This window comes from Chionomys nivalis, chromosome 4 (genome assembly GCF_950005125.1).
Source record: "Chionomys nivalis chromosome 4, mChiNiv1.1, whole genome shotgun sequence".
Lineage (NCBI taxonomy): Eukaryota > Metazoa > Chordata > Mammalia > Rodentia > Cricetidae > Chionomys > Chionomys nivalis.
Window position 1 is genome coordinate 53,300,417 of NC_080089.1, and position 15,466 is coordinate 53,315,882.

At 38.5% G+C, this 15,466-nt stretch overlaps 1 protein-coding gene across 5 annotated transcripts in view; it reads right to left on the reverse strand.

Moving 5' to 3' along the window:
- The window catches only part of Dmxl2 (Dmx like 2), a 136,960-nt gene that overhangs the window by 71,514 nt on the left and 49,980 nt on the right, over positions 1–15,466 (reverse strand). For all 5 annotated transcript variants that reach the window (XM_057768580.1, XM_057768578.1, XM_057768576.1 and 2 more), the window contains exons 12-17: positions 14,461–15,139; positions 13,681–13,802; positions 8,171–8,260; positions 5,669–5,792; positions 2,410–2,529; positions 450–677 (exon numbers count right to left, since the gene is read on the reverse strand). In XM_057768580.1, the coding sequence (XP_057624563.1) occupies positions 450–677; positions 2,410–2,529; positions 5,669–5,792; positions 8,171–8,260; positions 13,681–13,802; positions 14,461–15,139 (1,363 nt within the window). The remainder of the gene's footprint in view (positions 1–449; positions 678–2,409; positions 2,530–5,668; positions 5,793–8,170; positions 8,261–13,680; positions 13,803–14,460; positions 15,140–15,466) is intronic.

A 15,466-nucleotide genomic window follows, 5' to 3' on the forward strand; every position in this document is an offset into this window, starting at 1 on the left:
CCTTTATTATGTATTTGTGAACAAGATTTGATAGATACTTTTAAAGAAAAAGGTATTCCCAACACCCAGGAGGCTAAGACAGGAAGAGGCCAAAAGTTCAGGGCCAGCATGAGCTACATAATGAGAAAAAAAAGAAAGAAAGGCAGGGGAGGGGGGAGAAATGTAGCTTCTTATAAATACTTCCACTTCTTAGGAGATAAATTTTAGACTCCTTGTCGCCATGAGAAAATATACATTTAAACTGTTTGGTTTCTTCTAACCATTACCTACTCCTCCACATGAGCATGGTCAAGAGAGCCAAAAAACTGAATTTATCATTAAAAATATTATTAACAAAACATGCTTGTAAATGGTTAGATCACTATAAGCGATAACTAAGTCAATGTCATTGCAGCACACATCAGAAGACAAGACTCTGAGCTACCACTGCTCAGTCCCAAGAACACTACCTGCTGAAGGTGTTGCTCTTATCACTTCGACAGCTTCCGGCAGGTCCAGAGGCTGACTGTATACCAGTCTGGAACTCAGAATGAGTTTACTAGCAGTTTGGAGATTGGCAATTGACGATGAGTGAGGCATGGAGCTCACACTAGGGGGCGTTTCTGGAGAAGAGTCCACCTTCTTCTGTCCAGGTACTGAGAGCAGGCTGTCAGATGAGATCCCTTCTGCAGCTTTGGCTGTGCAAATACATTTGAGATGTTTCATCACACTATATACGAGAGAGGATATTTTCTTATTCTCTAAGAAATGCAGCTTCTTGGAAGTACTTCTACTTCTTTTTTATGGTTTATTTAACTTTATTTTTATGTGCATTGGTGTGAAGGTGTCAGATCCCCTGTAACTGGATCTTCAGACAGTTGTGAGCTGCCATGTGGGTGCTGGGAATTGAACCCAGCTCCTCTGGAAGAGCAGTCAGTGCTCTTAACCATTGAGCCATTTCTCCATCACAGTACTTCCACTTCTTAGGAGACAATTCTCAGATTCCTTATGGGTTCCTTGAGAAGATATACTTTTAAACTATTTGGTTCTTTTTCACCATGACAAACTCCTTCATATGGACATGTCAGGGGAGAACCACAACATATGAGGTCTAAAACCTTAACTTACATACATAGTATAGCATTCCTATGCCTTAAATGCACTAACACACAAACTCTCATGTCTAGCCCCAGAGACACTAATTATATCAACTTGGGACAGAGCTCAGTAATCTATACTTTTAATAAGCAACCTAGTAAGCTAGTGAGATTGTTAAGTAGGTAAAGACACTTATTTCATGTTTATAAAACTGGTTAGTAATGTAATTATGAGAAATAATAGAATCTTTTTGACACTTCTTAGTACTCTGTACTAATTAGTTTAAAGTAGATTCACCTTGACAAGGAAAAGATAAATGTCTGAGATGATGAGACAGCTACACAGAATCAAAGATTACACATAACATTATGTATTGAGATGTCACACGGTAATCCACAAAAATAGTTAAGTATCATATACAAGTTAAAAACAAAACTATGTAAAATACCCTATTACCCAGAGTCAGCCTAATATGGCAATCCATGCAATTCTTTATTTAGTAATTAGCTCTCAGAAAGTAGTATAAAACAAAACAAACAAAAAACTACCCAATATAGTCTACAGAGTGAGCTTGTGGCTGGCCTAGGCTATATAATGAGATTGTGCCTCAAAAAACCAACAAACAAAAAGAAAACTGGCCTGGAAATATAGCTCAATGAATTCCTAGCTAAAAGCTACTGAGTGCCAAATGATGCCCCCCAAATTCATTTTTTTTGCTTTATAATTAATCTAAATGAGTATAGTAAGGCATATATGGAGTAATTTATTATACAAATGATTGTGTTTCTTAATGCTAACTTCAGGTGTTTATATTTTGCCAAATAGCAACTGTTTCTCACAATGCTAAGCTGATACACAGTGTATCACAGAACAATCAGAGTCTACAAAAATGTACCAGCAGAGCTCACTTAAAGACATGGCATCGCAAACAGGCAGTAAAAACTCGATAAATGTTAACTAAAAATAACTCAGCCAACCTTTCTTTTTTTTTCCAGTGTGCCTAATGTGCCCACAAACTGGTTTATTTTCAGGGTCAGTCAGTTTCTGAAGCTCAGCATGGTTGTATAGATCTTCGAAACCTAACACTCAGGAGACTAAGTATTTTGGGCTGCGCTTTATCACAGCTCAGGCTGTATCACAAGACCCCACCCCCCACAAACACATCAAAATAGTAATAATAATATAAAATAAATAAAGCTTGGCAGAGATTCTTACTCTCATCATCAACACAATTTATAGTTCATTGTTTCATTGTCAAGAATCAGCCAATCTAAAGAATTTTTTATTTTTATTTTGCATCATCCCTGTATAAAACAGTACATAATTACTTACCTAAACACGCTTGTACAGATTTAAGATGAAGGTGCCACATATGGAGAACAGAGTTATTATTACTGTCCTTCTCAATGACTACTAAAAAGAATTTTTCTGAAAACGGTGGTGGGCGATATCCTATTGTTCAAAGAAAAAGAGAATAATTAATGTTTTTCTGTAGGATTAGAAAAACATTTTTAAAGATAAAAAAGAACCTCTTGATATGCACAGAAGTTGAAAAGAAAGCAAAATGTGATTTACTTGAATATGATTTGTCCTTTCAAAAACTCTTGCTGACTTAATTCCCACTGTATTAAGGTACTAAGAAGGTAGAAACATTATCTGACTGTAGTTTTCAGAAGTGGGGCCTCTAGAAGGTGGTAGGATTGGATAAGGATGTCAGGATGAAGTCGCTATGTTGCATAATGTGGCTTTCTAAGAGGTAGAGAGAAGAGGTTTGTTCCCTATCTCTTCCTATGTGATATTCTGAGCTGGCCCTAGGACTCTGCTACCATCCATAGTCTTTCAACCTTAGACCAAAATCACAGCTAAAATCTCTGTTTATACCAGTTATGACACTAGACTACTGAAGTACATTAGAAAATGGACTCATACAGGAAGAATTCATTTTAAGGATGATTTTAAATTTTTAATATAATGTTTGTGTCAAAAGCTACAGAGCTATCAAAACTAATTGGGCTCTATCAAGTGTACACAAAGAGGTCAGTGATATGGCTCAATGGGTAAACAAGTTTGTCACACAAGCCTTAGTTCAATTCCTAGAACCCACGAAAAGGTAGAGAGTGCCTCCACAAAGTCGTACCCTTCCAGATGCACACTAAAAACTCTCTCATACATACACAATATTAAATAAAACTTCAATTTAATAAATACATAAAGGCCAACACAAAAGTAATTCAAAGATGGGCCATTAATCAGGCATTGAAAATTAAATGTAAGGGTCAGTGAGATGGGTCAGGGGTAAAGGAACTTGCTGCCAAGCCTGAAGATTGGAGTTTAATCATCAGAACCCAAGTTGTCCTCTGACCTCACATGCACACACATACAAAGATAGATATAGATAGATAGATAGATAGATAGATAGATAGAAAAATTTTTATCCTGTTATGCTTTTTTTTACGTGAAATAACATTTTTAAAAATTTGTAAGTAATTTGAGAGAGCAACAGTGGTAAAGGAAGGCACAGAGAACAAACAGGAATTTCACATATGGGTACATTTTTTTCCTGTTCACAGCTGTGTTCCTTGGAAGTGAAAATGAGACCTACATTGAACAATATAAACTTTCTTTTAAAATGAAAACTTTTGGGCGGCGGGGGTGGTGGTGGCTAAGTTAGTAAATGCTTGCCAGGTAAGTGTGAGTACCTGAATTTAGTCCCCAGCCATTCATGTGCACAAGAATATGTGAACCTACTTTGTATAGATTCAAACAAAACACAAACAAAAATAACAGTATTTTAGCCGGGCGGTGGTGGCGCATGCCTTTAGCCCCAGCACTTGGAAGGCAGAGGCAGGCGGATCTCTGTGAGTTCAAGGCCGGCCTGATTTACAGAGTGAGTTCCAGGACAGCCCAAGTTACACAGAGAAGCCCTGTTTCAAAAAAAACAAAACAAAACAAAACAAACAAACAAAAAAAACCAACCAGTATTTTAGGCAAATAACAAAAAAACTATTTATTATGATTCTGAAGATTTTTATTTCACTAGTTTGATAATGTAAGCAAAAATATCACTTTGATAAATGCAGTAGGGGGCTGTAGAGATGGTTAAGAGCTCTGACTACTATGCTTGATAGTTTTATGTCAACTTGACACAGGTTGGAGTCATCAGAGAGGAGGGAACCTCAGTTGAAATAATGTCTCCACAAGATCCAGCTGTTGGAGTCAGACAGTGGTAATACTCGCCTTTAATCTCAGCACTTGGGAGGCAGAGGCAGGTGGATCTCTGTGAGTTAGAGGCCAACCTAGTCTACAAAGCAGTTCCAGGATAGCTAGGGCTGTTACACAGAGAAACCCTGTCTTGAAAACCAAAAGATCCAGCTGCTGGGTATTTTCTTAATGGTTCTATTCCTGGCCTGGTGGTTGATTCCATTCCTGGCCTGGTCGTCCTGGGTCCTATAAGAAAGCAGGCTGAGCAAGCCATGAGGGGCAAGCCAATAAGCAGGAAACCTCGGTGGCCTCTGCATCAGCTCCTGTCTCCAGGTTCCTGCCCTGCTGGAGTTCCTGTCCTGACTTCTTTTGGTGATGAACTTTCATGTGGAAGTGTAAGTCAAATAAAATCTTTCCTCCCCAACTTGCTTTTGGTCATAATGTTTCATCAAAGTAACAGAAACCCTAGCTGCAACAGCTGCTTTTCCAGAAGAGCCAGGTTCAGTTATCAGCACCCACATGGCAGCTCACAACTACCCTTAACTCCAGTCCCTGGGGAGCCGATGCTCTCTTCTCACCTACAGAGGCACTAGGCACACACTTGGTACACAGACATACATACAGGCAAAACACCCATATACATAAAGTATTTTTATTTCTTTAAAAAGCTAGAAAAACAAAAATAAGAAGAGGAAGGAATGAGAAAAATATGCATGTGGAAAGTCTTTAGGAAAACAGTTATACAACTGGTAGAAAAACCAAAGAGAAACTTTATACACAAAAGAGAAAAACTTCAAGAAGCATTAAAGAAAAAAATTAAAATCTTTGCCTAATTTGACAGAGGCATAAGAAATACATCAAAAAGGGATAACTGTTTGGAAACCCTTGGTAAAATAAAATTCATTCACTGTAGAGAATGAATTCTTAGTACATGCTTTTTCATTTTAATATAGCAGGACTGCTATAAATACAAAATCCTAATTTCTAAAAGAAATACTTCATGTGAAATTCTGAAGTTGAAACTAAACATCATACTGTTTGTTTTCTAAAGATCTTATAGAAAACCTACTTTCTTTCCAAAACAGGGGGGCACTGGGAACCAAAGGTGGGCTCTCTGGAAGAGCAGCAAATGCTCTTAACCACTGAGCCATCTCTCCAGCCTGACACCCAGGCAGCTTTGACAGATGACTGTGGACATGCCCAAGCTTGAGTGATCACTTTAGAACCCCACACATGATGAAAGCTGGGAGTTTTTAATGATCAAAATAAGCAAACTCACTTTTCCTCCCAGAGGAGATGCCACTGTTTGTTTCAGGCAGTTCTGGAGTGGCAGTGAGTCAGTCCACTTCATCAGCTAAAAACAAGCCTCCACCTACCCTCAAAATCATACCTTGTGATGGCTGAAAAAATATTTCTGTTTCCTTCTCCTTTTTCTCCATATCTTCTTTGTGTGGTTTATATCCAATAATAAAGTCTTCTTGAAACACATGCAGTAGCTGTGTATTTGTGCCACACTACAAAGGAGAAAAGTGAAGCTTTTCATCTTTGAAATTCCTTCTTTCCCATTCCCCACCTTCCCCACACTAATATACAAAACACAAATCTCTATATAAAGTCTATTCTTAATTTAACTAGAAAGAAAACAGCAGGGAGAAAGCAAAGACGTTCTTGAATTAAGAAAAAAAAAGTACTTTCAAAGATAGCACAGCCAATTGCAAAACAGAGTATCAGATATGTATCTCAAACAAAAACAAACACTGGCCCTAGAAAGCTCACTTAGAGCTTAAGACCCAGGTTCAGTTTCCAGAACCCATGTCATGTGGTTCTCAACTGTAACTCCAGCTCCAGGAGATCAAAACCCCTGGTCTCCTTGGGCACCAACATTCATGTGTACATCATACCCAGAATCTGATACACATGCCTACACATAATTAAAATACTAAGAATAAATCTTTAAAAAAAATATTCAAAAGATACAAATGTAGTTAAATGACATAAACCACTTCCAGCCCTGAGAGCTATGCTCACTAGACTAAAAAACCAGCAGATTTTCCAAGTCTACCTGAGAGGTCCACCAACAAACAGAGCACCCCTGTAGACCATTTAGTGTGAGAGAACCTGTTTATAGCAGATGACAACCTTTGCATAATACATTTACATGAGAGTATAGAGGGTCAAGAGAGGACCTATGAAATGCACCACTGGAGATATGTTGCATGGCCATGTTTCCAGACCACACAGAGAATAAAAGCAATCACAGACAGCCACATAGAACTACCTAGTAAACTGAAATTCAAGGAAAAGGTACAGGAAGGGAATACAATGGAAGAGTGCTGAGACCATCGATGACAACCTCACAGAAAGTAGTTTTGATTAGCTTGGCACTGAATGAACACAGAATAATCTTAAAATTTTGGGTAATTTTCATTTCTTACACAGAATGAAATAGGACTATAATATTAGGTTAAGCCATAAAAAGTATATCAAAGATCAGAGCATTTTTAACGTCTCTCCAAGTAAAAAGTATAAAATCTCTTATATAACATAAGGTCATCTTCCCAAGAGAAAAGGAACAAATGAAGGGTAATCCTTCATGAGTACAAAACTAAAAAACACAGACAAGTGGTGGCAATGCACTTGGAGGCTGAGGCAGTGGTGAGTTCCAGTCAGCTGCCACAAAAACAAACAAAACAATCAGGGAAGGAAAGAGGGGAAAAAAGATTAAGTCAGGGAGGAGGGAACTGAGACAAATAGTGATAGATAAGAGAAAATGAGGGAGGGGAAGACGGGGCGATCAGAGAACACACTGGGACAAACCTACAAGGAGTTTTAGACTCTGAGATTTATAAACCGTTCACTTGCAGTGGCTGGACTTGACCACCCTGTACTACTGAAAATCAGAAGCAGATGGGAAGCAAATCTGGTGTATAGTCAAGGGAACACTAGGTGAGAGTGGACCACACCAATATCCCATGGTGCAGAGAGCAAAGGGGCCCAAGTTGGGAAATGCACTCTTCTAGATCTCTCTGGAGCAGAAAAAGGAAATAATGAGTTGAACTTAATGCATAATAGTGCAGCTTGAGAACAGAGAATTACAATTTCCTTGGACGCCTCATTAGTAACTTGAATCTGGCAGCTCCATTTCTGCTACTAAAGCTGATGTGATAATTTCTCCATATAAGTAGAAATATCTTCATTTCCCATAAAAATGCAAGCACTGTGGAAAATTTTTAAGTACCTCTATACTTGTCTTATTTTTCATTTTGTTTTGTTTTAAAGATGTGGTTACTTCCTCAAAGCAATTTTTTTAATGGCTGTGTAACTCTTTCAGTCCAGAAGCATAGCCCAGAAGAAAAAAATATTATAAAGATAAATCGACTTTTCCCATTGGTCCTCTTCCCCCAGGTAGGAGATAGAGAGGAAACCTGACTACACGTAGGGCAGGGCTGTGAATAGAAACACCAAGCTGAGGCTACTTTCATCTGCATTTTAATGGTTCTCATAAAAATGCCCAATCTGAGCCCCAAGCAAGTAAATGCTGTGTATTCCCTATTGAGCTAAAATGGAAGCTAGAAGGAGGGACCACAGCTGGAGACTCTGCACAGCTGCACTGTATCTTCCCTTAGGACATGCACACTGGGTTATAGTTTCCCTGGTTGAATCAAACTTCCTTCAAATCAGAGAAAAAGACACAGATAGTCAATTAGAGGGCAGAAACTCCCAAATCATTAGTAGTTAGTCACACACGCACACACAACCACACTTTGAGATTCACGAGACAATGGATATTTTACGAAATGAGAATCATCCTAAAATATATACATAGAAAACACTGTGGAATAAAGAGAATCAAAGAGCACAGAACATCACCAATTTGAAAGCATGTTTTTACTTGGTCAGTTATTGCATCAAGTTCAATAATGCAGCCTGGTCGGGCAGTAGACTGTTGGCTCACAATGTTAAACACTTCTCCAATAAGTTTCTGTAAACAACAAATGAAAATGTCAATGATCAGCAAAATTGCCACTCTGTCCTTAAGAGATAGCATCACAGACGCTAAGTCCCCCCCCCCGTTAATCACTGATTGACAATGACAATATAGCTAGAGAAATACAACTTTCCGTTCTCATTTCTGTTTTTAAAATTAAGAAGTTAGAAAAACTGACAATATTTATGTAAGTAATTCAAAGCAGCTAGCTATTTCAATGTCATCATCAAGACAAATGCAGTTAAGGACCTAGCCCAAAGCCTGAGTGTGTGGTGTATGGATGTTTAGTACCATCTGAAAATACAACTCTCCAAATGAAATATAGGAATCATGACTGACAAGTGGGACTGTCTCTTTAGAGGACAATGTTTGAATTAAAACATGAAGCTAAGTTCTGGATATCTTATAACTTCCCAAACTTCATACTGGGAGGAGTCTCCTCAAAACCCACACCAAGAAGCCAACTCTTTTAAATAAAAACCTTTCAATAACTTAACTAAATGTCTAATGTCCATCTCCGATGTCTCTCCCTGCCATAATGAAGTTTAGATCCCAGTTTAGCCTAAGGTCAGTTCCAAGAGGAAACAACATCCACACTGGACTTGTGGGATCTTTCCAGTTTGTATCAGCAGAATTCCAGAAAACATGTATTGGGATAGATTCTAGGGTTAAATCACAAAAGATAAAATAAGTGGTTGAATATGACTAAACTTATTGATAAGTATGTTCACCCAAAGTCAGGATTTAAAGTCTTAGCTAAAAAACCCATACAAATGGTTTTGACATTCTGCTGGGTTATTTACTGAAATCTGAACTCAGCTATGGCCTACAATCTGTGAGGCTAAAATTCCAGGATTTTTGTAGCACAGCAAAGACTGTTACTCAGAGAGCATCAACAGACCAATAGCAGCAATAAGAAAGTACTTTTTAAAGTGTACTGTGCATCTACACTTCAACAGTGTCTCTAGATCCATGTGTATACAAAAGTTTAAGAAGTGCAGCTGCTGTAAGTTGGGTGTCCTGATTAGATTTTTGACAAGTTGACACAAGCTAGAATTATTTAGGAAGAAGAACCACAATTGAGATAATGGCTCCATCAGATTGGCCTTTAGACAAGTCTGTAGGGTATTTTCTTGATTAATGATTGATATGAAAGGGCCCAGCACTATGGGGGCAGTGCCACCCGTAGGCAGATGGTCCTGGGTTATATAAGAAAGGCAGGCTAAGCAAGCCATCAGGAATAAGCCAGTAAGCTTCATTACTCCATGGCTGTGCTTCACTTAATGCCTCCAAGTTCCTGTCTTAAGTTCCTGCCCTAACTTCCCTCAGTGATGAAATGTGACCTAAGACCTGTAAAGTGAAATAAATGCTTGCTTTCTCAAGTAACTTTTGGTCACAAGCAATAGGAACTCTAACTAAGACACAGGGCATAGAGGGGTAAGATTCTAATTCCAACACTCAGGATGCAACCTGGGCTGCATAGTGAGTTCCAGTTCAGAGCTGAGGTATATCTCAATGGTAGAGTGCTTACCAAGCAAGCACAAGACTCTGGGTTTCATTCTCAGCAACACAGAGAGAGAGTGAGTGAGTATTGATGGTTCTCAGTCTTGGCTGCACACTGACCCCTCACTCAATCACTGATGGTTAGGTTCCACTCACAGAGACTTATCTGCTGGCCTAGGGGACAATCTGATCATGAGTCATTCTATAAGCTCCTTGAGGATTTCCAACATGTGGCCAAGACTCTCACATGAACAAATATAAATTCCAGCCAATGGTTTGTCTTCCCTGTTCAAAACTCTCTACCAACACAAGAGGAAAGATGCACATATGCACAGGTTCCAGCACTGAGAGGGGAAGTGGACACAAGCCTCCATCCCTAACTCAGAAGCTATACCCAAACAATAATTGCTCACAAAGGAAAAATTAGTTTTCTTCAATGAAGTTTCACAGGATATACAAACCACTTTCAATGCCAGGCCCCATGCCCAGCAGTAGAGGGGGCAACACAAAACAAAACCAGTAATACTTCTAGAAGGCTTTATCTCGGGGATTTTTTTTTTTAACTTTGCAGGTCTTCTGCACATATATTATGGTTTCCCAGCTTGTTTTAATGGAATTTCTGTGTGAATGTGTGTATACCTACGTCTGTGTTTCTTGTGCTTTTTCTTTGGCTCTTTTCCTTCTGTTGGTTTATTTGGTCCTATTCTGATTTGTTTGTTCTAATTTTATCTAATTTTACTTTAATATTATTTGTCAGACGCCTGTTTGTGCTGTGGTAAGAGAAACAATCATGTGGATTTGGGTGGGTGGGGAAGTGGGGAAGGTCTGGGAGGAGTATAGGAAAGGGGAAAACATAATCACAATACATTCTATTTAAATATCCATTTTCAGTAAAAAATAAATTTTAAAAAGAGTCAAAAAAAGTGGCAGCTTGTTATAAACCAGCTATATTCACATAATGAAACCTTTCTTAAATGTTTAGCATAAGCAAGGTGTGGTGACACATGCGTATAATTCTGGCACCTCGGGTGGAATAGAGGCAAGAGCAGCAATGGGTATGTGACAACTGTCTGAAAAAATTTTTTGTCAGTTTAAAATTTTAAAATCTAAAAGTACTTCAGTTACTTTTCACACCCTCATTTTAACAGTGCAATTAGTCTCCCATGATAGTCAAGATAATAGGCCCCCTTCCCTCAAGACAGCTACGTAATTCCTCTCTGCAGACAAGTTATTACATGGAAAGACTTCCGCATACCCAAACAACTTCAAAATGCAGGATGTATATCACTGTAATCTCTAGGTCTTCATTGAGGGAGGTAGAGAGGCAGATTTTGAGACGGAGATGTAACAGAGGGGGGACAACTCAGACTGACAGACTTGCAAGATGGAGATAAGAGGTCAGGAGCCAAGAAACACAGATGATCTCTAAAAGCTCATAGAGGCCAGGAAAGGGGCTCTACTTGGAGTTTCCATAGGCAAGGGGCCATCCAACACTTGAGTCTCCTCAGCTCTAAAGTATGAATGATAGTGTTACTTTCCTGTTAGGATTGTTGGAAAGATTAAATGAGTAACTATATGTGAAACACTCAGAACCAGGGCAGATACACAGTGACCAGTAAATGAGAGCTTGCTGTCACTATTTTTGAAGCTAGCAACATAACTCGCAGGCTCAATTTAGTCCTGTACACCACTGTTCAGAGATGTATGTTTGTAGATGAATGGGCAAATCAATAAATTCAAGGAGCTGCCTACATGAAAGTCAACTTAGTTTCAAATACTGTGATGGCCTTTTCTTGCCAGTTATTACATGCTAGATGTACCTATTTATGTGGCTCCCAGACATATACCTTGAGGGTTGAAACTATTTGTATTCCTATTCATTTTAATACAGTCCTCAATAGAAATATCCATATTCAGCCTAATTGGCCTCTCTGCTGGTGTAACACACTTCTAGTGCCATACTTCAAGCAGTCAGTTGCATAGCCCCTTAAATACCTACTCTTCTATCTTAAACTGTAGCTCTTTTATTAGTAATTTCTCCTTTGGTTTTTTGAGACAGCGTCTCTTGTGACTCAGGTTGCCCCAGAACTCTCTATGTAACGAAGGATCGCCTAAACATCCTGATCCTCCTCCTCCACTGCCCAAGTGCTGGAATTACAAGCTTGTGCCACCAAACCTAGCTATTAGCAATTTCTCTTCTTCAATTAAATTGTCTTAAAGGCAAGCATTGCAACTCTTCTGTGTCCTCTCCACATGAAGAGGTACACAGACACTCAAAAACAGCACTTGCTGTCCAAACTTGACTCACTTATTTACTTATTTATTTACTGGGGGAGGTTCCAGAGCATACTACAGTGCATAAATGGAGATCAGAGGACAATTTGGGGGAGGTAGGTTCTCTCCTTCCACTTTGCTTTTGAGGCAAGGTCTGTTTTTGCTGTTGTGCTGTACAGGCAAGCTTCTAGCTGATTCTCCTGTCTGCTTCCTATCTCACCACAGAAATGCTAGGATTCCAGATACAAGCCTCCACACGAAATCTGGGGCTCTAGCTCAGGCTGCTGGGCTTGCAGGGCTAGTCATTTTACTCACTGAAGTATCTCCTCAGACCAGGATTTGGTATTCAACACCAGAAACATTTTAGAACAGGATTTCATAAAGAGATATGTCCTTATCAGTAAATGGAAAATTCAATGTTCAAATCTAAATATTAAGTAAGACATATGACTTCTAATCTCCTATATAACTACTAGAATGAGGCACTTCTACAATTGAGAGATAATATATTCTAAACCACAGAATATGTTTGAGCAAGTCAGGCTTGGAAATACTCAAATTTTCTAATATAAGCAGTTAGGTAAAGGTGGCTTAAAACCTTTTTTGAGCAAAGCAAGACTTAAAACACCCAAACTAGGGCTGGAGAGATGGCTCAACAACTAAGAACAATGGCTGCCCTTCCAGAGGACCCAAATTTGGTTCCCAGCACCCATATTTGATAGATCACAACTCTCTATAACTTCAGCTCCAGGGGACCTGACACCCCCTGTGGGCATCTGTATACACATGGCATACATACTGAATCATAAAAGTACCCATAAATACACATTTTAAAAAACTTTGTTTAAAAAAAAAATCAAACTAGAAAATCAATCATTTTAGAAAATTGGTGTAGGAAGTCCTTCTGTCTTTGTGCTGTTTTCATTGGTTAATAAAGAAACTGCTTTGGGCCCTGGAAAGGGCAGAACTTAGGTGGGAGGGGGATTAAACAAAATGCTGGGAGGAGGAGAGCAAAGTCAGAGAGAGACTCCATGGATCCATGGGAGACAGACACTGGGAATTTTACCCAGTAAGCCACTGCCACATGGTGATACACAGATTAATAAAAATGGGTTAAATTAAGATGCAAGAATTAGCCAATAAGAAACTAGAGCTAATGGGCCAAACAGTGATTTAATTAATACAGTTTCTATGTGGTTATTTCGAGGCTAAGCTAGCAGGGTGGCCAGGACTCCCTGCAACAGAAAACTAATGAGATATTTGTTTCTTTATATGTTAAATGTATTGGGGTACAGTGTATCCATATAAGTTCTAATTTATATACCTTAGAAACCAGATAAAGGTGTGTGTGTGTGTGTGTGTGTGGATGTGTCATACGTAGACAAAAACATTCCCATTCCCCAAACACTAATAAACAATGGTTTTTGTTTTTAGTTTGTTTTTGAGACAGGGTTTCTCTGTGTAGCCCTGGCTGTCCTGGAACTCACTCTGTAGACTATGCTTGACCTCAAAACTCACAGAGATACACCTACCTCTGCCTCCTGAGTGCTGGGATTAAAGGCATGCACCACAAACAATGGTTTTAGACAGACTAAAATGAGACTTAATAGCTTAGAAAAAGATTTGAAAATTCTTACTGAGGTCTCTGGGTCTGACAGTTCATCTAATAATTTTCTTGCATCTACCACTGCTTGATAGAGTCTCAGATTTTTGCCATCAGATGCAACAAAGCAAGCACTTGCAGAATTGCAGTATGTTCCTGAGGGGAAAAAAGAAAGTGTTTAAGTTATAGTGTATATTTATTTTTATTATTGATTAAAGTATAAGAAACAAGTAATTATACTTTTCTTTCTAGGTATAACTATCATCTAGAATCATAATCAAAAGGATACAATTTATGGGTATAAGCTTATTAACAAAATTAAAAAATATGAAAAGAAAACTTTAAAATTCTAAAGATAAGCCTATACCAACATTCTGACAACCTACTGAAAAATATCTCGGGCTGGAGAGATGGTTCAGCAGTTAGGAGCACTAGCTATTCTGGAGGGCTGATTCCCACCACCAACACAGTGGCTCACACTGTCTGTAACTCCAGTCCCAGGGCTCTAATACCCTCTTCTGGCTTTTCAGGGCACCATGATACACAGACTTACATGGAGGCAAAACAGTAACACACATAATTTTTTTAAAAAAACTTAACTATGAGAAATATAAATCATTTTGTGAATCAGACATGGTGATAATATCAGCACATGGGAGGCAGAAGGATCTCAATGTCTGAGGCCAACATTGTCTATAACATGTTGCAAGCTATGATATTTCAAAATAAAAATAAAGAAGAAAAAAGATTTTTCTCATAACAAATAATAATTTAAACTTTATTCATTTTACAATCAAAATTAATAAACACTTACCAAGACAATAACTAGGAATAAGAGTCGGAAGCCATGCCACATTAGAGAAGGCTGAGGTATGTAAAGAGTTAATTCGAGCCAATTCTGACACTCCTCCAGTGTATGACAAAGGGCCTATGGGGTCTACACGCCACAGAATAAGTTCACTATAGATTGCATTCGGGTCATGAAAGGTACGAGTTGCTGCATTTCTAAGAGGCTGTTTTGATGACTCCTTTGTGTGTTTTACAGGATCTATTAATCTATTTACTTGACAATCTGATTCAGGAGTCAGCAGAGCATTATGATGGGAGGATGTCAGCAATAGTGGTAAGACCGAATGGCACGCCAAGTCATTGAGGTGGAACCGGTGACCACAGTATCGGAATTTATGGGATACAGTCAGAACCGTAGTAAAGGCTGACTTGTCAGCAAAAGTGACTGCCCACTGATTCAAAGACCCATCTATGTGTTTAGAGACCATCATCACTGTGGGCGCTAAAATGTTCATGTCTGTACTGTGTAATCTGGAGTGTGGCTGTGACCCATGAGAACTATCTACAGACATCGGCTCTTGGTGTGGTGGAGTATGGTGTGAATCTTTTGTAGCTTTTACACAGGCATACATCATGATGTTTTTACTAAGAGAGTTTGCATCCCCAGAGGGAAATGCAACAGGAATCCGAGAGGAAAAAGAAACCTGTTAAACACAAACATATGATTCATTAAAAGGAGTTTTGCCTTCTCTCAAAAATATTTTCTAAACACACTTTTATTTTCAGAATGCCAAATCCCCATTTCCTAGCAAAAGAATCAAGTTTAATCTCTGTATAGCTGAATTCCTTTCTTCTACTTATGTACTACATCACTATTCATAGCCCAAAACAAGATGAAAAATAAAGTTTCAAATACATTGCTGATAGCTTATGTATCAAAATAGCCATATAATGTATTTAAGTTATAATAAAGTTAAGAAAGAGAACGCATAAAAATAGTTTAATTTGGCTTATAAAACTGAAGATGAACA